Source organism: Dromaius novaehollandiae, chromosome 3, assembly GCF_036370855.1.
Source record: "Dromaius novaehollandiae isolate bDroNov1 chromosome 3, bDroNov1.hap1, whole genome shotgun sequence".
Classification (NCBI taxonomy): Eukaryota; Metazoa; Chordata; class Aves; order Casuariiformes; family Dromaiidae; genus Dromaius; species Dromaius novaehollandiae.
Genome location: NC_088100.1, coordinates 2,861,313 through 2,885,620, shown reverse-complemented (window position 1 = coordinate 2,885,620; position 24,308 = coordinate 2,861,313). Strand labels below are relative to the sequence as shown.

The 24,308-nt window shown below is 41.4% G+C and overlaps 1 protein-coding gene across 4 annotated transcripts in view; it reads left to right on the top strand.

The window, feature by feature from the left end:
* Positions 1 to 3,789: 3,789 nt before the first annotated feature.
* The window catches only part of KIF13B (kinesin family member 13B), a 124,219-nt gene continuing 103,700 nt past the window's right edge, over positions 3,790 to 24,308 (top strand). For all 4 annotated transcript variants that reach the window (XM_026101998.2, XM_026101997.2, XM_026101996.2 and 1 more), the window contains exons 1-2: positions 3,790 to 3,958; positions 14,686 to 14,779. In XM_026101998.2, coding sequence (XP_025957783.2) covers positions 3,904 to 3,958; positions 14,686 to 14,779 — 149 coding nt within the window. In that variant the 5' untranslated portion in view covers positions 3,790 to 3,903. The remainder of the gene's footprint in view (positions 3,959 to 14,685; positions 14,780 to 24,308) is intronic.

The window sequence follows — 24,308 nt, the reverse complement described above, 5'->3', positions numbered from 1 at the left end:
GAAAAAAATTTATGACAAAATCATCTTCCATTTTCGCCTTTAACTGCCTACAAGAGTTGTACTACATTTATATATTCATAGCTCCAGATGGAAAAGCCAGATAAACCTGAAGATAAATTAGTATATTAGAATCAAACCCAGCATTGACATAATTGCCACTGTTCTCCCAGAAAAAGGACCCAAAAAAACCTATGAAAAAATGCACAACAATGAATCTTAGTTTTTGACTGTTTCTCCATGGACTTTTGTGCAGAGGACCTGCTCCGTGACGATGTGAAGGAGCTGCAGGGCTGCTGGGTGCCCTGGATGTCTCCTGGCGTGGACAGGGACTATGCGAGTGGTGCTCAGCTTCTCCCAAAAGTGGACCCCAGTGACACTTAAGAGTTTCCATACAGCTAACTCAACGCGGATAAGTTTTAGTTTTAGTTTTCCAAAGCCTGAATGATTTATGGGTAGAAACTAGGTCTACGGCATATTCATAATTGATGTGTCTCTTCTGATGTGCACTTCCATCAAATGAAGAAATGGGTTTAAAATAGGCTTGATTTATCACTCACTGCAGTTTGGAAGAAGAGATGACCCAAAGACTGCCATGAGATATAATTATGTCTAGATGATCTGAGATGTGACCCAGTCCTACCTTTGCCTAGACAAAAATGAAAGCCAAGCTCTTCTATCTCAGTTTTACTTACTTGTTTATACAAAAATGAGATGGGGGACCTTGATTTTCTCTTCTCCACATTACAGCTTCAATCCATGCTATGTCCAGGTGGGTATAGCCGTAAGTGGGGCTCCTCAACCTGCTTAAAACAATGTTGCATTCAGAAACTCGATAAATGAATGGGAGGGACGAGTAATGTCTTCCCCCCCAAGGATGTTTTGTTAATTAAATTAGCATTTAAATAGCCAGAGCTAATCTGGGAAGTCAGCCCCTCATTACAGTAACTAGGAAGGGGGAAAGGAGCTCTGGACAATTCCCTACAAGACGGGGGTTAAGTTGGCGAAACTCTTTGCCCGGCCTTTCCCTCCCATGTGAATGCTGCCAGCCCCCCCCTTTCCTCCCAGCATAATTAGCATGTCCCAGGGCTGTGAATGGAAACAATATCCTCCCTCCGAGCTGTGCCCCTCCGGGGAGATGCTTCCCACAGCTCCCGAGCCACCGAGCTGGGGAAAGGCCTGGGCGAGGAATTCGCGCCGGCATAGCTTCTGCCAGCGCGAGATAAGTTGCATTACTGCAATTCATGGCAGGAGATGGTGGCTGCGTAAAGGAAATGTCCCCAGGCATCACGGCCCATAGCCGGGAGGAGTTACTGCTCCTGCGCACGGATGAGACCGGAAAGGATGTCCAGGTTGAGGATAGTTTTGGGAAGATCTAAGTTTGCAGAAAAATAGAAGTGATTATATGAAAGATGGGGGACTTTGAAGCTTCTCTTTGGCAATTAAAACTGAACTGAGGCTGAAAGGGAGATTTTTCCATTTTTTAAAATAAATTCTTCATTCCAAGTAGAAAACAGAGGCAAAGCTTGTAAAAATTGCACTTGCACTTGCTATTGTCCATGTACTTAAAATACACTGGAATCTTTTTCCAGCAAAGAAAGAGCTGGAACACAAGCGTTTCGCAAGGAATTTGCTCTTTAATTTTACATATAACAAATAATAGAGGAGAAGATGCAGAAGGATGCCTAGGAAGGACTGCATTTGGGTCACCCCTGCTATTGAGAGCAGTATGCACATCTGGCAAGTGTCCTTGCATTTATTTAAATCAGATTCCAGGTGACTCAGCCCCATGTAAAAATACCTCAATTTGCTGCTCATTGTCCTCAGCTGTAAAGTGGGGATTATATATATCTCAGCAGCAAGGTACTAAACTTCAGAAATTGCTGGTGTGGTTTGCTGAGGCCCCAGCTGGAAAATACCACAAGAAGTTCAAAGCCCGGTTTCACCCTGTAATTGGATCTGCAAGTTCACAAGTGCAAGAGCCAACTGTGCAGCCTGGGCATGCGGGACGTCCTGCCTGTCCGCCTCGCAGTATGGAGCCGTACGATCCCTGCGGCACGAAGCCGCAAGGCTGCAACACGCGCCCGGCGTGCCGAGGATTTGGTGCTTTCCACCAGTATGCACAAAATATCCAGCCTCATTTCCAGGCTTTTGCCACCCTGCTTGGCCTGACCTGCTGCATTTGGGTTTTTTTTTCCTGCTTGCCTTTAAGATAATTTCCTACCCTGGTGCTTATTTGGGATGCTGTGGCTCTGTTCTTAAGAATGTGGACGCTAATCCTAGTGTCAGTTAAATGCCAGCTTTATAGTTGTATTCTCTCTACCTTGACAATATATTCCTAGGGTCAGCCAGGCATGAAATGATACATCATATATGGTGTCCAATCCTTCTGGGCAAAAAGTGCTGCCTACTAAAATCTTATCTTAAAACCACTTGGAACTGTGGGCTTTTTTTTATTCTTTTTTCTTTCTGTCAACCTGTCATAAGGCCTTGTCCCCGTTTTTGATGTTGAAGGGCCAAAGGATTACAGTTCTGAATATTTCTTCTCTGCCCGTGCTGAAATCCGGCCTTTCGAAATGACACAGAAAGAATCCTTGTTTTGAACTCAAATCACAACTACAAGGTTAGTCAACCGTGACCATTTAAATGAGCTTTTTGCATCTTTGGGCTACGGTTTCGATCTCGGTCCTCACGAGCGGTGGACGCGGTTGAACATCTGAGCCGTCTAACGTGGATAAATTCTGCTATTGTTCAGCCCATCTCGGATTATGGCTATCGAGCTCTTCTAATGAACTGGCTCCACTAAGTGAAGTGCAATGGAGCAGTTAACAGCATGAGTGCTGCGTGGTGACAGACCGAGGGAGATTGTGCTGCGAAGTCAGAGCCTGGCATTGGCGAGACCTCGCTCTGTGCGTTGGGTTATAGCTCGCGATCTGTAACGTGACATGTAACATGATTATAATAGCTGGAAATCACGCAGATGACAAAGATCTCGTCACTGGCAGAGAAAAGCTCGTAGTGACGTGAGGTCTTTAGCCTCAGCCCTGTCTCCTCCCAGCATACGCCAAACGATCGAGTTTCAGAGTTGGGGGTGTTGCAGCTATTCTCTGCCACTGAGAACTTCTTTAACCTTCATGATACGCATTATTGGCTACCGTGTCAAACATTATCGTGTATACTTGAATAGTCCCATCTTCATCTGAACTCCCAGCAGTCAAAAAAGAGGAGAAAACTACTTCTGATTTTCTTCCTTTGCTACAGGAGAAACGATTTGGTGGCAGAAGCCAGCTTTGTTCACTTGCCTGCAGCAGGTGTGCCACAGGTGAGCGGAGGCAAAGCAGGCAGGAGAAACGAGTTTTTTCAGATACTGCTCTCCGCTCAGAACAAAATACTGATACATCCCCCCCAAGATGGCAGCAGGGATAACCCCCGCTGGGCCCACACGGAGGCCAGCGGCTGAGCTGCGACGTGGGTTATGGGTGGCAGGGCGTGAAGCGACTCAGAGGCCCTGGGTGCCACCCTGACCCTGAATGTCCGCTCCCTGCCGCACACCACAATTTACAACGCAGCATTTTCCACAACGCAGCATTTTGGGGCTCACCCCCCACTCTCCCTAGGGGACTACATATCCCAGCAGGCAATGCGAGCACAACGGGCAGGACTACAACTCCCGGCGTGCAGCGCGCCACGCCACCCTCCCCCCCGCTCCGCGGCGAGCCGCCGCGCTGCACGCTGGGGGCTGTAGTCCCGCCAGACGTTGGTCACGCACGGTGCCTCCCTCCCACCGCCCCCTTGGTTTCACACCCCCACCCTCCGCAGCGCTCCTCCCCGCGCTGCCGGGTGTCCCCTCCGTAGACGGAAGCCGAGGAGGGACGAGCGAGCCCGGGGGAAGGCTGGAGCGGCGCGATGGGGGACTCCAAAGTGAAGGTGGCGGTGCGCGTCCGCCCCATGAACAGGCGAGGTGAGCGCCGCGCGCGCGCCCCCCTTCCCGCCTCCCCCCCCCCCCCCAACGGCGCGCGCGCCGCTGGCGGTTGGCGGGGGGAGGGGGCTGCGGTGGGCGTGAGGGGAGCGGGCCTGAGGGGAGAGCGGGGCGGGAGGCGCCGCGGGGCGCGTCGCTGTGGGCGCCGGTGCGCCCCTGCGCCGTGGGTCTATAGGCGTCTGTGTGGGCAGGGGGTGTGTGTGCACGTATGTATTTACGGGTATTTAGCGGGTGAGGCTGGGCTGCCCCCCGGGAGGCAGCTGTCTGCGCCTCCCCCCTCCCCTTCCTCACCACCGACCCCTTTTCCCTCAGCTCGCCCCCATTTTGCGCCTCTCTTTTTTCCTTTTCGCCCTGTTCCGCACCTCTTGCACCTGTTTTACAGCCGGGCAGTGCCCGGGTCCCTCCTCCTCCTCACGAGACAGAGCTCTTCCTTCTTCCTGCTCTGTTGTTTGAGGGGATAAATCCTGCCTTTTCTATGTTTTCCCCCCACCTCCCCCTCGCTTGCTCGGTCCTGCGTGCTGTGAGCCCCCTTCTCGCCCCTCAGCGATCGAGTGGGACATAGTTCACAGAGGTTTTGTAAGGACAAAACAACCGAGAAAACCTGGAAGAGGAAGCTTGACAAGCAAAGTTTTTCTTTTCTTTTCTTTTTTCCCCTCCCTCCTCAGTGAAACTTGCCTCAGGGTTATGTTAATCATTCCGTGGTCTGAGCATCTGTTTTAATGTTTATTGCTTTTCTTAATTAGAAAAACTTGATCAAGATTATGAGGAAATGAGTATGAAGAGGGAAATATTGGCAGGGAACAAGGAGGTAAAGAAGGCAAAAATCCAAGATTTTTTTTTTCCTGTGTTCCCACAGAGGTATGCCAATAATTCCTTTTGGGAAGAGGGGGATAAAGTGAAGGCAGTTTAATAGTTGAACCAAAAGGAAGGAAAGAGGCAACCCCTGTTATTTTCTACATGATCTGAAACAAAATAACTCTTTAATTTTCTTCAATAAACAAGAAAAAAAAAGTTTAAGCTTGTTAAGTAAGGCATTTCCAGATCATCTAAAATAAAAGCAGAGGAATGTCAAGCTAAGTTCATGAGTGGTCTCAAGTCCCACAGATAAAAGAGACGGAGCTGATGCCCTTCTAGCCTGGTGGGTTAGGGTGATCGAGGGCATTTTGACCCGGGTTCAAATCTGCATTTTGTCAGATTTCGGGCAGCAGCTCTCAACCTGAGGGAGGACCCACGTCGTCCTGGTGGAGAACTGGTAGGAGGAGAATGAGTGTTATGATGAGGAGGACGCGGTGGTAGCTGGAATGGAAAGGCCCTGAAAGGGGGTGCCTTGCTTCAGCGGTAGTCATGGACTTTCCTCTTGCTCATGTCCCTTTCCTGCCGGAGCTCATTTCCTTGGCTGTGACCCAGACACCTCCTGGCTGCTTTGGGCTCTTTACTCTCGGGATTGTGGAAGCGTACAATAATTGAGGTCGGAAGGGACCTCTGGAGGTCTCTAGTCCACCCCATGCTCAGAGCAGATCAGATTAGATCAGGTTGCGCCGTGCCTTGCCCAGTCAAGTTTTGAATGTCCCGGGGCGAGTAACGCACCTCTCCCTCTTGGCAGATATTCCACATATGCTCAGCCCCTAGTTTATGTCCATGCTGTGGTCTTCAGGTTTTCTCCAGGTAGGGGCTGAGTTCAGTAGGAAATATGTGTGAGGAAGAAGTGATGGAAGTAAGGGGGGGTGGTAAAAATGTGGAATATTACAGGTTTAGAGCAGTGCATCTATTTGAGACTTCCACCTGGGGAATGCCCTAACAATGCGCTGTACAAATCTGGAGGAAGGGGAGTGGGTATCTTGTTATTGGAGCTGTTTTATTTGGTATAAGCTTAAAAATGTGGAGAATGTCTGTAGCCTGGTTGTTAGGAGGCTCATCCAAGGCTGAGGGATGTTTGAGTTTCAGTCCTTGCTGTACGTCAGAGAGAAGAGGGACTTGAACCCCATGCTCCCGCACGTAGCTTGGCCATCAGGGCATTTGTGAGATCCGTTTAGCAACTGTTAAGCATCCTGGTATTTTGTGAGTGATACTCAAGTCCATCTAAAAGATCAGAGTGTTTTTCATTCCCTGAAATGTAGCCTTGGAATTGTAATTTTTAAGCAGGTTATTTGTCACAATCCACATGTTTTGGTCAGTTCTAAACAATTGGTATCTCCGTACAATACTTCCAATGCTTCTAGAATTTACAGTAACAAACAGCGATATAATGCTGAATTACCAAATCAATGTTATATTTAAGAATTTGCATAGATGATTTTCATAAGAATTATCTGGTTGTAAAACTTCTGTGGCTTTGCGTTTTTAGTAGGCTTTGAGGCAAGAAGCAGCTTTCTTAGAAGCTCTTTAATAAGCACTTTGTTTTTAAATAGCATTATGTGGAAATCTGGGTCTTTGGACGTGAAGCAAGTCTTTGTTTTCTCCAGGATCATGAGTAATGTTCTTTCCTTTCTTCTGCACCAAAGGGCTTAAAATTGCGAACCTGTCAGATGGCTACAGCTGTAGAAATTTAACCTCTAAAATATTCTTAGTGTTTCCTTATGGTAGTGGTGGTTGTCTTTAGTGTTTGAATTATGAATTTCTTAAGGCGAGGGTTTATTAGGTTAATACAAGTGGTATGTTTAACTATTACTAATTTATACAGCTCATAAAAGTATAATAGGTTCTTTGTGTGTGAGTTGAAAGAATTTCTGTATCAAATAGTTGGTTATTTACAGTACTCACATTTGAAGGTGATAGTATAGAGGGTCCTGCTTCAGTGTCATTTGAAGAGGAAATCTGTAAGGTAAGCTCAGAGTACTAATTTTTAATAGTGAGAGGAAGTTTTTATAGTTCTATCTCAGTTATTTTTTTGTTGCATTTTATTTCAAATTAGGCCCCAAACCTACAAGCTGTATGGAAACCATGCTTTCATAAAACACCCTCTGTGTCACTGCACCTGCAGCATCAGGTCTAAAGCTGTAAGTGCTTCTAGGTAGTAATCATAACTTCTTTTTTGTATGCTTTGTACTTTGCAGACTAGGATCTTGATTAGCAAGCTATTATGAAGTAAATAATTCAGCATTGTTATATTAAGTAAGACTCTTAAGCGTCCTCTGTTTTCTTGGTTTTGTTGCAATGTAAGATTTACTAAAAATATTTTCAAATGCACAGCTTTTTCAGATTTTTTTGATAGCAATCAGTAACTACTTTTGCTATTCTATTTTAGAGTTGTTGTGGATTTCCTTTTACAAATATTGTCAGTGTTTGATTTCACTCAGCAGATATTTATTATATATTACACATAAATGCTGTGCAGAGTTCTTATGTCACCATGAAGCAAAACAAAAGCCAGCTTGAAGCTTTTTAATTAAGGTTTGTCTTACTGAATATTTTGGTTGCAGGTGATGTGGATGTATAGGCATCCCATAAGTATAGTATGTTTAAGTCCGTGAGTTTCTCTGTGCCTTTGAATCAATTCAGTGTAGCATTACTTAAAGTATAACATTTTTAGTGGTACTAAAAAAAATACGACTTGCGCTCAAGGGTATGGTCCGACACTTTCAGCCAGTTTAAACTACTGCTGTTGTGTCGCTGCCTCTCACCTGTGTTTTCTGTTTGAACAGGAAAGGCAGAAAACTAACCGCAAGAAGTGTGTAGTTACCTGTTTGTTTAGTGCTTTGAACGGATTTATCGAGGAGTAATAGAGACCGTGGCGCTGGCGCAAGGCTGGGCAGGGAGGCGGTGGCGGCAATACACCGCGGAGGTGGGAAGTGGAGCTGTGGGTGCGCTGCTCCGGCTCCACAGCCTGTTCCTAGGACTGTGGCGTTAAGGACCTGTGACTTCCAGTTTAAATATCTAGATTGCCTGTAAATGTATGTTCAGATTTCTTTTGCTGATATTCATGCAGACTAGTTTGCGTGCTCCGAAAAGGGATCCTGTTGTACTCTGATGACATGCTGCAGGTGCTCGTAAGGAAGGATTTTGCTTCAGTACCTATTGACCACGGTGTTAGGTGCCAATTTTCTGTCCCACTCTTTGGAGGAGGTTGCCTTTCCGCTCCCTTGAAATGTTTTTGGTTTTTGAGGGGGAGGGTGGCTATTGCTTTTTTTGCAATGAAGATTACAACAGAAACAAATCTGTAAGTTGGAGCTCGTGCACGCAGACTTTTAAGACTAATTGTGGTATTACAGTAAATGAGATGGCATGTATTTTATCCAGGTGGCAATAGGCAAAACACAAGTTTTTTCACTATTCTCCTTGTGATAAATGAGCACTTATAGTTCTTAATATTTCCTGTTGATAACGTATAAAATAGTGCTTGTAGTATGAGCAGTAGTAAGGTAGAGATACAGCGACAAATGGGTAAGGCATGTAAAGCTAGTGTTTCGTCTGGCATTCCTCAGTGATGCAACTGTATTTCAAGAACTCCTAAGGTGTTATAAGCTCACTGTTCACTGCCAGAGAACCTGTGAGACTACCATTCAGTCAAACGTGGAGGCCCCAAAAGCAAACAATTGTGCTAATTACATCTTTAGAGCTAGCCTTAAGTGCAGTGTGGGACACTACCTTGCTGCTCTGGTTTCATCTTCCTGAAGTCAACAAAAGATCAGATACACTGACAGTGAATAGTTCTGCCTTGGCTTTTGGTTTGCTAGTGGCAGAGCAAACACTATTGTGTTTCATTCCTGTTAACTTTGAAGCCTGAAACAAAGCAGCAGCACAGACTTGCGCATTGAACTTCTTCAGAGCTCTTTGCTGCATCAGAAAGTTACTGGACTGATTCATTTACAAGTCTGTAAGATGAGCCACGCACGCAGCAGCAGTGGCTGTAGGTAAAGTTAATGTCCAGAAACACAGAATGCCTTTACTGAAGCCGTTTGGCAAGCTCTCTTCTTGTGCTAAATGAAACAGCAGAAGATGGAATAAGCTTTTTATGTATTGGACGATGCAGTGTTAACAACTGAGGAGAGCTGGCCTGCGTTCGGTGTGCTCCTGAGGTTGAGTTGACTTGCACTTCATCATCCAGATTAGATAGTTGTGTGTGCCCTTCCAGATGCACTCATGCATTTTTAATGATCTTTAATTGCTGCAAACTGAAAATTTTATGAATGATATTTGCACAGTTTATGTGCAGCAGGGAAGTTTGAGAGATGCCTACTTAGAGTTCATGTTGGTAGACAGAAGGAGAAGTCAAATTGCTGTATTTTTGTCCAGAATGTTTAGGTTACTGTGGCTTTAAACTAATGCCCTCAAAGTGCTATTGCTCTCACTGTATTTTTTCCTTTAAGCTTTACTTCTTAGCATTATCATTTAGGTGTAAGTTAGCTTCACTTGCTCTTGTACAGTCAGTTAGTTTTCTCCTTGTTTGTATTGGCTTCTATATAGCAAAGGGCAAAGAGAAAAGTCGCTTTAAAGCAACAAACATTGGCAGGGAGACCTGAGGACGCGTTGTATTTGAACTTGCTTCCAGCTTTTTTTTATTAAAAAAACAAAACAAAAAACCCCAAATAAGCCTTTTCTTTAGTTGGTGTTCCTTTAATCTTGGTGTTCCTTTAATCTGTGTGTGATAAGCTTTTAAGTATTTTTGAAACAATGCTTAAACATTTCTCAGTATTCCTGCTACTTGCTTTTTCAAACTCAGAAAGGTACAAGAAGCTGACTGTACTTTTTTTTTTTCTATGCAAATTTAAAGCTGTCAGGCAGCACGTAACAGCACGGCATTCTGGCTCTAACCTTCAAGAGAGTGTTAATCTCCTAAAAATCTACTGGCAATTTAAAATATAATGTTTCTGCCCTCTTAATCTTTACAAGAGATCATTTTAAGCTTCTGTATTTTTGGCCAATTTTGCCTTATGAGCTTGATATATCCACTTCAAACTTTCACTTATATGTATTTCATTTTTTTTTCGATACCTCAGTTAGCTTTTGTGAAACTGAGAACAGCCATACTGGTTCTCACTAGCAGTCATCTAACCTAATGTCTTCTTTTCCGAGAGTACCTTAGGTGTCAGTGCAGCTGCCCTAACCTGGTGCTGGGATCAGGAGAAATCCATCACGGATTTTGTTTGAGCTGTGTGATAACGCCAGGTTCACATCTTTATTTCAGTGGGATTTGTGCTCAAATAGTGCTTGAAAGGGCTGAAAAACTGTCAGCCATCAGAAAGAAGAGCTTAAATTGAAACCCGAGAGGAAAAGTGTTACATGGAAATAAAGGCTCTAGATGCAATGGGAAATGTTTTCCCTTAATTCAGCTTATAAAATGTGAAAAAGTAGAGCATATAAAGAAGAATATATGGAAGGTTAAAAACATTACAACAAATATTTCAGTTACCCTGGCTGTTGGTTGAAAGGCTGTTACGATGCCATGGACCTGACTAACGGTTTAATTCTAGACAAGCTTGTCTTTCATTTAAGGATTATTTCAAACTGCTGTTTAAAGACTGTCAACTGTATCATGTTGTTTGGTTCTGAAATATAATAACATTAAAGGTGCGGTGACTTTTTATGATAGCGGTTGAAAAACCTCCAATATCCTTGCATGGTGATTGACGTATTTTTGTTATGCCATCCAGTGCCTCTGTTCTTGCCTGCATACCCGTACTGCAGGGAGCTGGGTATTCCCACCATTGCTGTCATTATATGCAGCTAATTTATGAAGATCCTGACTTGACCCATAGATGAAGATGGAGGTTTTCTAAAGCTGAGCTTGTCCAATGTTTCTGTCACTTCTCTCGCCTTCCACCAGGATTCAAATATACTGATTGTCTCTGCCCCAGGGCTGTTTAGCACTTCTTAAAGTTTTACCTCTGCTAGTGTTTCCTAACCCTGTTGTGGAAAATCTGCTCTCCTGAGTTTATGATTGCCAGATGCCTGACTGCTATTAGGCAGGGAATGTAAACTGCTACCTGTCGCTGGGAATATACCAGCGCTTCACTAGCGTGCCGCCTCCGCCTTGGCATGCAGTGGTACCGCTGCTCCTGGCTTTGCCCTCTCTGCTGACTTTTGCGACCTCACTTGAAACTTGCTGAGTTTCTTAGGTTAGTGTAAAAGCGCAAAAGCATATGTGGGTAATGTGATTTTATTTTATTTTTTGCAATGCCTGTAAGGTTTATCCTGTAAGGCTTAGTCCTTTGGGATCTGCACACGAGTATGGTTTCAGCTAAGATCTACACCGCTTGAATTCCAATTTTTATTGTGTTAGAAAAAGTCCTCTCTTGCGAGGAGTTGAGCAATCAAAACAAATGGGAAGCAGTGTGGCCTCCTTCATTCCCCAGCTTCCAGTTTGACAAGTAAAGTAGAAAGTCAGCCTGGAGACTGTCTGTGAGTAGCTTGGACACATATGGCCTAACAATTATTCTCAGTCAGCCCAGCTTTGCTGGACTTCTACAGCTATGAAATATAAATATGGAAAAATGACTAAGATATGTGCTACCTTTTTATTATGGACAGCCCGGTTCTCCTGCTCTGAAGCTCTGAAAGAGGCTTTCATTCTCTGTAATAAATGTTTCTTGAGATGATGGGAGTTCGAGTTTTAATTTTTCCAAAAGCAATTAGCTGATTAGTTTCCTGATTTGATGAAGCAAATGAGTGGTTGATTGTGCTTGCTTCGTAATGATTGAAAGTAGAAGCAGGGTAGCAATAATAGTAGGTGAGATTTTAAATCTTGTTGATATAATGAAAAAACAGAGCTACAAGATTTGCGATAAATCTCCACAGTTTGACTATGTCAGTCACTTCTGTCATCTTTTCACTTCTCCTTAATTTGATGCTGTCTGGGAAAAAAAAGAACATATGTATGTCTGTAGTGTGACAGAAATAATAACACCAAACCTTGACAAACAAGTCTTTACTGCAGGATGAACTAATTGGTATTTTGGGGATCTGCATGTTTATCCTCTTACCTTGATGCATCACAATTTTGTTTGTTGTTCGGGGGCAGTGAGTGCACTGCTTACCTAGGAGTTACTGAAACTAGTGAAAGTGAGGGTGGAGTACCTGCGAGACTATATCCAAAAGAGCAGGAAGATAATTTGTCTATAAGTCTAACCTGCTTTAATACCATTAAAAACTTAATGAGGTGGAAATTATGGTGGTAGGATTTTCAGTTGTGGCTAATATAAGATTCATCTCTAAACTCTACCTGAAGCGTTAAAGAAGTCAGCCAAAGAATATGTTTGTAATGGAGCCAAATTTGTAGGAAGCGTATGGTGTTTGAACTATTTTGAACTATTTGCACTATTTTTAGGATAAAATGAGAGCTGTCAGGTAAATTTGCTTTCCAAGGTAAGTGGGATTTGTAGCCTTAATGCCTTCTAGATGCATATCCCAGCTGAGAGACCGAGTACAACTGTTTCTTACAGCCTCTTTCATGAGACACAGTGAGCTGAGTAGCAGTTCACCTCTACCAGGAGAAGGCCTCGCTCTTCTGCCTCCTTTCTCTTCCCCTGTTCCCAAACATGCAGGTCTACTCTCTCCTTTGCACTTTGATGCTCTTCAGACATTTCACCGGGCTGGTTTAACTCACAAAAGTGTCCAAATACATCCATTTTTAGTGTTGGATGGTTTTCTGCCATTGAAGTAACTTCAAGTCACTTCAGCGGAGCTGGTGAGCACAGAATTGGTGGAAGGTAAGCAGCAGGCGCACACAGCCAGAAGAGAGGACAGAGATTTCCCCCTTTGGCAGCAGCAAGCTGTTAGGTTGGCTTACCGCATCTTCTGAAACTGCGTCCCCTGTATACAGGATTTCTACACACAGGATTTTAACATTATCTTTGTGGTGACAATCAGCAGACAAGGTGTGTTGTACAGGATAAAGTGGCTTGAGGAATCTTTCTTCTTTTCTTGTGAAGACATGTGACTTTAAGGAACTCTTTTATCCTGTCTGTGTGCTTTCTTAAAGGTATGGCACAAGGAGAGATTTCATGATTACTAGCAAGACCTCGAGTTTAGTGCACAATTGTGGATGCAAAATGTGCAATCAGTATTCTCTCTCAGAAGCTGAAGGTGGAGGATTGACTCAAAAACGTGACAGAGACTGTACTGCTTCCTGCTTGTAAACAGGGTGAAAATACCTTATGCTTTGCATAAGGGAGGTGAAAATCTTCCTCAGTAGTTGAGGAAAAGCAGGTCACTGCAATACAGGGTGTTAATCGCTAACCAGCCAGGCCAAGATAAAGTGGCTTGTCAGATCTGGGAAGTATGAAGAATATAATTTCATCTAAGCAAGCATGCATTGCATATTAATGATAGGTAAATTGGTTTTCAGGGTGTGGAGAGAAATTAAAATAAACACCAGCCTCTGAAACTTGCCTGTCCGTTCCTTCTGCAAAAGCACGCTTTAATAATAGAGGAGTAGTTTTGTTCAGGAGGAGTTCAGTTTCATGTGACTGCTTGCTGTGAACAGTAATCTTGAGCTTTGGTGTTCTTTGTTGTGTCTAAAATAGTGAATGACCTATAAAAATTCTTAGAAAAAATGCCAGAGAGAGGAACTTCCTCTTATTATGTTTGGGGTTTTTTTGTTTTTTTGGGGTTTTTTTTTGTTTTTTTTTTTGTTTGTTTGTTTGTTTTTTAAGTCTGTAAGGTGCCATGCAGTAAATTAAGATCTGTGGGCTTTGCCTGAAGTTGTGGTCTGAGTTTGTAAGGTGCTGCAAGGTGAAGGAGCAAGTAGAGGTGACAAAGGCAGAAAGATCAGAGATGAAGGAGGGCAAGGATTACAAATAATATGATGAGGTATGGGCATATTTTGGTGATTCAGTTGCGGTGTCGAACACCACGTGGAGGTTATTCTGTGTAGTTCCTCCTCATCGTAGCATGCGAGAGCTTTGCAGAGCATCCCGCTAGGTGTGATTGGCATCTTGTGTACATAGGTATCACCGTTCACATGCACTTTCCAGATTCAGCATCAGGGTGTAAGTGCATGGGACTGGCAAGGGTTGCTTGTGTCCAGACCCTCATGTCTGCAGGCAGTAACTTTTAATTGGGAATGGCTGTTTGCTTTTTCTCTTTTTTCTAATATCTGACTCGATTTGTCATTGGGTGGGTGAAACTGGATGGTTGTCAGTATTATTTGAAGCTTTTATTTTCTTTTCTCCGTTTCTGCTGCTGAGAGATCTCATATATTCCAAATGTTCTTATCATTTGTACTGTGTATCCCATTGCTTAGCGTACATTGGAAGAGTTGGGCTTTCCAGCTGACTTGGAGTCTTTGGGAAAGGATAAGCCCTTTTCTACACACTTGCACCTAAATTGTTTTTGGTGGGACTTGAATTTCCATGGCAAGCTGCAGCATCACACCAGTGGCCAGGAAAACATGCTGCAGATGGTAGGGGCAGCTCTCCCTCTGAGCATGCAAGGCGTTGAGACAGCAATGAGAAGAGCTGTCAAAGTAGAACCATGCCTAATGGTTCCTTCCCCAGAAGAAATTTCATACTGCCTTGTATATGTTGATTGTCCTTCGGTAAGGCCTAAGTGCTCTTTCTTGTTTTGAAAAGAGTGCCCGCTTTAAAGCTGGACAAAATCCATCCCAGCAGAGTGCCTCTAGAAGTGGAGTTTGGCAATAGTCCTGTTTCTATTCTGTAGCTGATGGGTGGCTGTCAGACCGCATGAATAAATTTGGTGTCTAGAGGAAGTAATTGTGTATATAATCCTCATGCTTTAGGAGCAGCACTTGACACTTTCTCATTTCTTTATAGAGCTCGATCTGCATACAAAATGTGTGGTGGATGTGGATGCAAACAAGGTTATTCTTCATCCTGTAAACACCAACCTTTCAAAAGGAGATGCCAGGTAAGATTTTTGAATTAGGAAGGTCAGGCTTCATAAATTATATATGAGGCTAACTACTGAGAAATGTAGGCTTTGCTAGAGGGCTTTCATTTAAAAGCAAAGCAAAATAAAAAAACCATACTCCTTCTGCAATTTAGTTACCATCAGCTATGAAATAAGGCTGATCTTTATCCTGCTGGGAAGATGCTTTGAAAACCTAGTGCTTACTGCATTTTGAAGTGAGCATTTGCCTCCTGCACTAAAAGATGTGTTAGCAATTAATGGGTCTGTCAACTGTTTAATTTCTTCTCATGTGGTATTATAGGTCTGAAAAGATTTAAATCTGCAAAATAATTTGAGCAGAGCACAGTTTGTCATTTTGGAATGAAATATATCTTCACCACAGTTATTTTCTCATAATGGTCTTGTATTCAGTGTATAAGAAGAAAAAGGAAAACCTACTGAAGAGCTATAGCTATGGAAGTAGCTTGATAGTGGGGCGTTACATGAATCAAAAATACTTGGAAAGGTGGCCAGTTTATGTAAGAGCTGGCATAGATTTGCTAAACTTCTTAGAGTGGGATGTGAAAAGGCCTGTAATGATCAATAGAGTTAGGATTGTTACTAGTTAGTATATTCCTTGTTTGCAAGAGGAGGAAATGGAATAATGTATGCATTAAAAAAAGGCAAAAACCAATACTGGACAAGTACAATTATGATTTTTTTTGGAAAAAAAGACAGGGAAGTGGTCTTAAGGGATGACAGAAATGAGAGAAATTCAGTCAAACACACTAAGAGCTTTGTTTAAATGCAACATATGATAGTTTTGTCATGTAAAACTGTACTGTACATCAGTGGTAAGTAAAAGTATTCTTTATCTGATCTTCTATAATCTAAACTTCTCAACCTCCCAGTAGTATTAAACGGGAAAGCAAGCAGATGAAGTGCAGTATGTAGTTTCTACTGACTTCAACTGAAAGACTTATTTTAGTGTGATTGGGATTAAAGCTTTAAGGAGCTGCTCCAGCAAGCAGGCTGCATGTCATGGGGTGTTTTTGTTTGGTCTAATATCTGCCGCCTCCAGAATCATGCACTATTTAGCTCCTGAATACCTCTGTTAACTTGAGCCTTTACAACTGCTAAAAATGGCAGGAAAATAAAATACTCAAAGGCCCCGTTAGTCAGCTGTATTAAGAATATGCTACTCATAGTCTCTCTAGAACCTGACAACTAATGAAATGTTCTATAGTTTATACTCGCTAATATATGTTTAAAAAACGTTCATACTTTAGCCATGAGAGAATTCATAATGCAAATCATACCCCCTGGCAAGGGAGGAATCTGTTGGCATTTGAACTGACTTCCCAGAGGAGATAGTGAGCCTGGTGTGAGAAGGCAACATACCAGACTGAAGAATGCTTCATTTGCATTTTCACAACTGCCCATTGCTAATCTAGGCAGCCAACATAGTAAATTTATATGGGCTGATTAATAGAAAAGTGGAGGCCCTTTAACTGCCCTAATGATTCACCTATCTGCAATGTAACACCCTTGAGAAAGGAGGACGTTGAATTGTCTTGGCTTCTGCAGCTAAGTCAGCGGAATGTTAAATATCAGCTCAAGGAAAAGATTAGTTTTAGTTTTTTGGTCTTTTTTTAATTTAGGCTTTAGTTTGCATGTTTCCAAATCTGTGGTCAGTAACTTTGCCTTCTGCAATAAAATCATTCATTTTGATTTTAGACTTGTCTAGTGTTCAGAGTGAGTCAAAGAATTCTGACAAATCTAGAATGCTTTTACTTCCATAGAGAAAAGAAAAATAAAAAACAATATTGTGAATAAACTCTAAATGCTTGCAGAGCAGGATAAGTTTGAAAATCCTAAAAACTTGGCCTGCTTTTCTCACTAATATGCCAGGGTCAATTTAGGAACTGGGGAAAGAATTTTAGAACTAGAAATCTGATCGGTTCCATCCCCACTTGTCATGACACAGCCCCTCTCTGGCAGGCAGTGACATTTGGAAAAACAACCTGTGAGTTTTGGAAAAATGCATGTTTCCACCAGAGAGGATGGAAGAGGGAAAGCCAAGTTTAGGAGAAGGGCAGGTTTAAATTAATAGTTTAATGTGTGAATTAGCCTGGGTCACAGAGTTACCACGTATTTGTCCTGTCTCTGCAAGGTGGTCCTCAAAGGCTGAAGAGTTCTACATTATGTGTTTATCCATTTGCAAAAACTCTCCTCCAGTCAGATCAGTTAAAATGACAAATATCTGAGATACTGTTCTCAATTGTCTCTGAGTTAAAGAAGAGAAGTAGTCTTTGGAGTTTCTTTCCAATATACCCACCTCTGCCTCTGATTTCCCATGTGACCTTGGGGAATGAATGCATGTAAAACCAGAAGTGTCCACTATCTTTATATATTTCATACTTCTACAGATACCGGACTTGAAATTTTTGGGACCTGACTTTTGGAGATGGAGAATTCAGTTGACATAATTGCCATTGAAACTAGCCGTGTCAAATTGTGCATTCAAAATTCTAAAAAGTCTTGAAAATCTAGGTGACAGCTGCTCAGCCTCAGTTTCCCCTGCACCCACAACCTGAATATAATATTTGCCCATTTCTGCAGTGACTTGAGGCCTAATAAATGCATGTAAAATGCCTGGTCTCAAGAAAGAAGTCTGTTTTTATGCAACTTCAAAAATCTTGCATCCTCCTGTTAGTCTTTCTTAACCAAGCAATGACCTTTCCTGAGACAGATATGCAGCCAGTTGTTTTATTCAGCAGTCCTTATTAGTGCTGTGCAAGTTTCTGTAATGTGATCATGCACAGGATCAGTTTAAAAATCTATAGGATAACCTCTAGACTGGGTAGGCAATGCTGCTAACCTTGGGACAGGGAGAGGCTGTCGAGTGGTGGTTTCTTGTATTAAAATAGAAATTATACTTCCCGGAAATGGTCAGTGTTTCTTTAGATGCTTTCACAAATTTTTTTGCCACAGAGCCTTGAGTTTTCTTTCTCTCAGACTTCCCCAGATGATCCTTTTAAATCAAAATCTCCCCTTCTCCCCTTTCAAGGTATGTGAATTTTCAGGGATTCAGTGCAAATGAATAGTATCGTTAGCATGACTTGTCTCCTTTCTTTTGCTTTGTGTAGTTGTCTGTTTTCTCTGTTGCAAAGGTCAGGGTTAAAGTTTCTTTGTCAACACAGGATTAACTCTGTGCTGCAGATTACTCATAACATTATTACTTGGTGGTTAGGGCTTGCAAGAGGGTGTGAACTCATTTGGATTGAAATGACTAGAGAAGTCCTACATAATAACTGGAATGCTTATGAGTTTTGAAAAATCTGTGAATAGTCTGTACTTACTGTAGGCTGTTAAATTTGTACCAATATTTTTATTATCAATTTGCCTGTGCTGTCATTTTACATCTCCCAAAGAAGACACGTTAAAAAGACTAAAATGCTGATTGTTTTTGACTTCAGGAAAGGGAATTTTATTCCAGATAAACTGTCAGAAATCAATTAGATTTCAATTTAGTGCAAGCCTATGAATGAGCAGTGATACCTGTAAAGTAAAGCAGTTGCTAAATCTGCCTAGTAAACTACCTTTGAACTTTTTTATTAAGAGGATATGCTTAAAAATGAAAGGAGCTCTGAATTCTGTGTACTTCTGTCAAAATTTGTGGTTTGTAAGTGCTCTGCTGTTTGAGATTCCAAAGACTGACACAGGGTAAAAACTATTCAAGGGAACAAGTGCAGCTAATAGAAGTTAGCAAGTGTGTTAAACCAGGCTGGATGTTTCTCTTTCAGCTATTGCAATGTCTGTATAACCAGTGCTTAGTAGTAGATATTTCCATAATTGAGTATCTTTATTAATATAAAAAAAATCAAGTATGATTTACTTCTAAGATATTTGTTCCTGGGTCTATACCAGTTTGCTTTTGTATATCCACACAGGCAACATTTTTTGCTCATGAAGCTGAGATACTTAAGACGCAATTTGATTGTTTTCTAGGAAGTTCTGAAAAACTGAGCAGGCGTGTGCTGGCTTCTTACTCGGACTTGAGGGTTTCTGTAGCCTCGCTACACCTGAGCTTGATGATTTCTCACTGAGGTAGAAATCAACTGGATGATGCCCAAGGATGTTTTTCTCATAAAGGAATACTTTAGTAAGATTCCTCTACCATTCCAGTTCCCTTTTTCCTTCTGAGATGAGTGACAGCCTTGAAAAAGATCTGTGGGGAGAAATTATTTTGGACGACTACTCCTGCAATTGAAAAAGGGCCCTCTTTTGGAGCTGTGGGTAAATAATGCTTGCCTTGCAAAGGCTGCTAATAATAAATGATACTCTCGAAGAGAAAGATTTAAATAAGTGAAGTCAAAAGGTTGTTGAGCAAATGAAACCAATGCCCATGGAATTTAGTAGGACAGAACAGGGGAAAAAAAAAAACTTTCTTATGCAGTAAGCAGGGAAAAAAATTGCAGGAATGACAGACTTTAAGCAGCATTTGGGTTGAAGTAAACGACCCACTGAAGTCTTTCCATAGTTTGTCTTTGGATTAAAGTTTTTTGCCTTGGAAAGTTGAAGAATCCTTTTGAAGAAGGAGTGCAGATTAGGACCGAGACAGAATGTTGTTAAAGATTCAGCTATTGAAAAACAAAAAATAGTACTGGAAAATAATTATCAGAGTCTCAAAGACCAAGTAACATTACTTCACGCTTTTTGGAGGGTCAAGAGTGGAGTGGATGGATGCTAACAGAAATATGCAACTTCTAATTAAAAAAAAAAAGGATTGCAAGGGTTTACTGAGTAAAAAGCACTGCTGCTGTGGTCCTGGGAATTAAAATGTATCTATTGAGGCCATAGTTTGTATTCTGATCTACCTGGGAAATTTATAAAATGCCTAGATATATGCTAGATAATGGGTACAGCGCAGAGAGCTTTCGACCAGCTCAGAAATTCTGTTTAGAACTAAATATGATCGTACCGGATTCTGTTTTCACCTTTTTTTTTCTTTCTTTTTCCCCTCAATTACTAAAAATCAGAATGTGGCGTTTGTGCAAGCCCACACAAGCTCCCTCTGCCTTGCTCTCGGTTAACCAGGAGTCTTGTGATCGTGTTGCCATGATGTCGAGACAGCGCCAGCAAGCCCTGCCACGAGGCAGGATAAGCTCGTGCTTGGCACGGCATTAGCAGTTACACAATTTCTGGTCTGCTCAGAGCACAGGTGAAGCGGGGTTTTATTTGACTCTATTTGTGTTGTGCGACTCTCCTGTATGGCTTGAAAACCTTCTTTAAAGCTGGCTAAAAGCTGAGAAGAAGTTACAACTTAACAGCTCGGGCTGTGTGAAGTATTAGCAATCTTGTGCTCTTGATAAAAATGTAAAAGACTAATCTTGGTATCGCAGACTGCACAGGGACTGCAGGAATAGTGAGGTGGTAAAACTTGCACATAAATTGATTTCTTAATTTTTGCAAAAATTATACGTATGGGTAGTGTGTCAGCCGATGAAATTGTACATTAAAGAGTGAGAAACTTGCATTAGCACATTACAAATAGATTATCTCTTTGTGAGGGCAAGAAGCACACGTCTCTTGTGCAGTTCAGTAAAATATTTGATATGTATATGGAATGGTAGGCAATTAAAGGAAGGGTTAGCAAAAGTTTAAAATATCATGCCATTTGTCGGGTTTATAGTATATGACTATTTTTGTACAATTAATCAGCTCTCATATCTTCTAGAACAGCGTGCAGAAATTGAAGGTGCCTAGAGAGGAAATGCTAACATTGTTGTACGTGTACTCTTATGTGTACATAAATATGGACTGGAAAAACTGACCGTGAGGAATAACGGGGAATGTTACTGCTTTTAAAAATAATAAATGATAGAAGGAGCACATAGGAGGGCACACTTATTGTGTCTTAGGAAAGAATGTGGGAAATTGGAAAATGAGAAGATGCGTGATTGCAATACTACATATGGATTTAATCTGTAGAACTCTTGGACCCAAGAAAATGGTGAAAGACAATTACTGATATGTGTATTGGTGAGAAAATACACAGCTTTTCTTGAAAAGACACCAGGATCCTGCCGGATGTTAGGTAAGAACTGCTTGAAGAGCTGCCTAATCTTAGGCAATAGTTGGCTGTGTATCCCTCCTTATGCTAACGGGGAATTGCTTGCTATGTGGGTACAAGTTCATTATTAATATGTAAAGCTTTGAGAATGAAATTTATGGGTTAGATGTTAGTTCAGCTTTGCCTTACAGGGAACAGATCTGTGCAAGGTTTCACAATGCAGAAATGTTCCAGGAAGTTGTGGGGGAGGGAGGGAGCGTGGCTGTATTCCCAAGACTGATAGCTGACATCCAGAAGAAGGGGAAGCCTGCCTCTCTCATCATCTGTGTTGGTATTTTGCGGGCGCAAAACAGTTTACAGGAAATTGTTTGCAAAATGTTTGCAGAAACAGTGCTATGAGATTTTCCTGTATTGCTGGCTTTGCTTGTACAGCTCCGTTGCATGTGTGCATGCAACTTTCACTTCAAGCATGACATTGTTCTGTAATATGATGGTTATTTCTGTTGTATTCCCCCAAGTGAGTGTTGCTACTTTTTATTGGTCAGCCTACTAAACAGTCTTAACTTATGTGGGGAAAAAAATACTTTTAAGCCTTACCTTTGAAAACTGACAGTCATTTAAGTGGCTGAATAGATTTCTCAGAAAACCATTACTTTTGAAGTCCATTATTAGAAGAGTTTATTGTTATATTAAACCTAGATTATGGCACATACTCCCTTACTTATTCATTCAGATACCAGAGTGGTCTACATCTCATTGAAAAATGTCTTCTGAAATAAAAATTGTATGTATAAAAACTGAGTTTCTAGGGTACCTAGGAATCCTGTTCTTGCTTAGAAGTTTGAAAGACATTTGTTTATCTGTCCTAGAGAGATTTTAATCCAGAGAGGAGTCAGGACAGGCAAAGAAGAGAGACGGTCTGGAGGACAGCAGGCGTATGCAGCTAATGCACTGTTACCGTGCACCTCATGAGCCTCTGGTTGTGTGGAGTGAAGTATTATATTGCACAAGGAGGTGAATGCTTGCCATATAAAATACTTATCTTGTACAAAACGAAGAAGTAGGAGTTCTGCCAGGAGAGAAGGTGGTTGCTGCACTTCAAGTCATACTTGCAAGGAAGTGTATGTGCTACAACTCAAATGCTTTGGCTTGAGTAAAAGTGAAAATGTGAGGCAGAAACCATGCACAAATTCTTGTTGTAGACAAAAATGTTAACAAAACTGTGTGCTACCAGTTTGTGTGTGTCAATGTGTTTAAGAAAGAACTTTATCCTATTTTGTTTTGCTTAAGAAAATATAACTGTGAGGCTGTGTTAATTTTTTTAAAGAGGAATTTTTTTTTCTCTCCCCGGTATGGGTCACACCTACATACTTGTACCTTACATAGCCATAGCAAATTAGGATTACCTGTTGAACTGTGCACTCATAATGTAGGTGAAAATTAATTTTAACAAGAGCCATATCTTCTTGGAGTGAGACTTAGAAGTGCACAGCACCACTAAGAATGGTCCTTGGCCAACTTACGTTCCTTAGTTCAAAATGAGAGAAGCCTTTTTTAATCTAATTGCTGATCTGACAAAATCTGTGGTAATCTACTGTACTCGAGAGAAGGATAACAGGCAAAGAATTAGCTTAATGTTGTTCAGGTGTCATGTGATGTAAAGTATAACCTTCAACTGCTGTAGCTTGAATTTCTACATTTTAGTACTTTTTCTTCTTAAAATCTAATACATGTAAAGTACCTGCAACTTTAATTTTTCTTTAAACTGAAGGCTTTTTATAGCATATGTTATCTAGTGGCAAGTTGTGGAGTATCCTTAACATTGTCAACCTGCTCGCAGACAGTGTTTTGCTTTGTAGAGCTTGATGGTGATAGTTGCTAAGCAGCCTGGCCTTCATGCAAATGGGTCATGAGTTGGCTAGGGTTTCCGATTGTGAGTTATCGAAGAAGTGGACTTTTGCTGCAAACACAGTGTAATCTGTAGTCCCTTCTCATTGCAAATCGGTAATGGTGGTAAAAGTCAGTTCCCAGAGTTTAAAAAAACAAAAAACCCTCTGTGCAGCATATTGAACCTAAAACAGTGAACATACTAATATTTGAGTGGAATATAGCTTCTATTTAAACCTTATAGCAATTTCCAGAGACTGTTTACCTTTTTTAAGCTAGTTTATACCTGAGGCTTAGAATATCAGGCTACTTAAACTGCAAGGAGATTGATGTGTTATAGTTGTCTTTGCTTGTTAAATCTACAAGTTAAAACGTGCAAATCAGATTAAGAAGAACTGGTTGGAATTTGGCTCAATGACAGTCTTTTTATGGCTTTTTGACTCTGCTGCAATAGGTTTCATCCTCTATGAAAATAATTTAAAACGGCATAAAACTTAATTTGATTGTAGTAATTCTTTGAAATGGTACAAGTCAACTCAAAACTCTGTCTGAATGTATGAAAACAAGAAATGAAACTAGCAGATTACCCTATGCTATTCAGACAGGACAGAACCAAGCAGCGGATAAATAATGAAAACTGAGCTTCAAGTTTGAAATGGTTGTTTTTAATGTTGATTGAATGTGTTAACAGAAGTCTTAAAAGGCTTAATAGTATGTTTCCTGTTGAAACAAATCAAGATAGGTATGAGACCAACCTAATGGTCATAGACTGAGGGAAGAAGTGAACAAGGGTGGGGGAGTAAACTTGATTTTAAGATCAATCTTTAACATTCTGAAGAAATGTTGCAGCTCTTGGTGCCACGTGAACTTATTTCACCTTAATTTTTAACTCTGAAATAATAACCCATAAGGGAAGAATATTTCGTGGTCACAGTGACTTTGGATGATACTCCTGCAGGCTGAAGGATTGTTTCAGTGGTTGGAGCCACTGAGTTCTGTGGAAGGGGATAGAAACAGTTCAGAACAGCTTTTACAGCCAAAGCATGGGATGGTATTTGGAGCGTCTGCAGATACTTACCAACTTCACTGAGGTTTCAAGCCTGTCAAGTAAGTTCTTACTAGTTTTAAGAACAGGACTTAAGAAAATGTGTATGAAAATGAGTTCTGTTAAAAGTAGTTTAAGTGAGTTAAATGGTTTATGCTTAGCAGTTTTGCAAAATCTTGATTTCAGATTAGTACAATTAAGAGATGGCAAGAAATATCCTCTCTTGCATCCTTCTCTGACATCTGACTTGACTGATTAATAGCAGAATAGTTTTGTTCATGCTTGACAGCTCTTACTGTCTTTGCTGCAGCCCTTTGAGGTTGTGTAGCAGTATCCCTCAAGCTAACTTGAAATAAGCTACTTTGAATGTTGAAAGTCAAGTATCCATGGCAGGACAGTGCTAACCTGAGCTTTGATCCTCTCCTGAGAAGCTGGTTAAATATTCATGATTTTAGCAGCGATTGTAGTGCAGGTTCTTTTATGGACAGCTAGAATATATAGATAGATAATACCATATGTAGTCTTCTGAACTCCTTAGT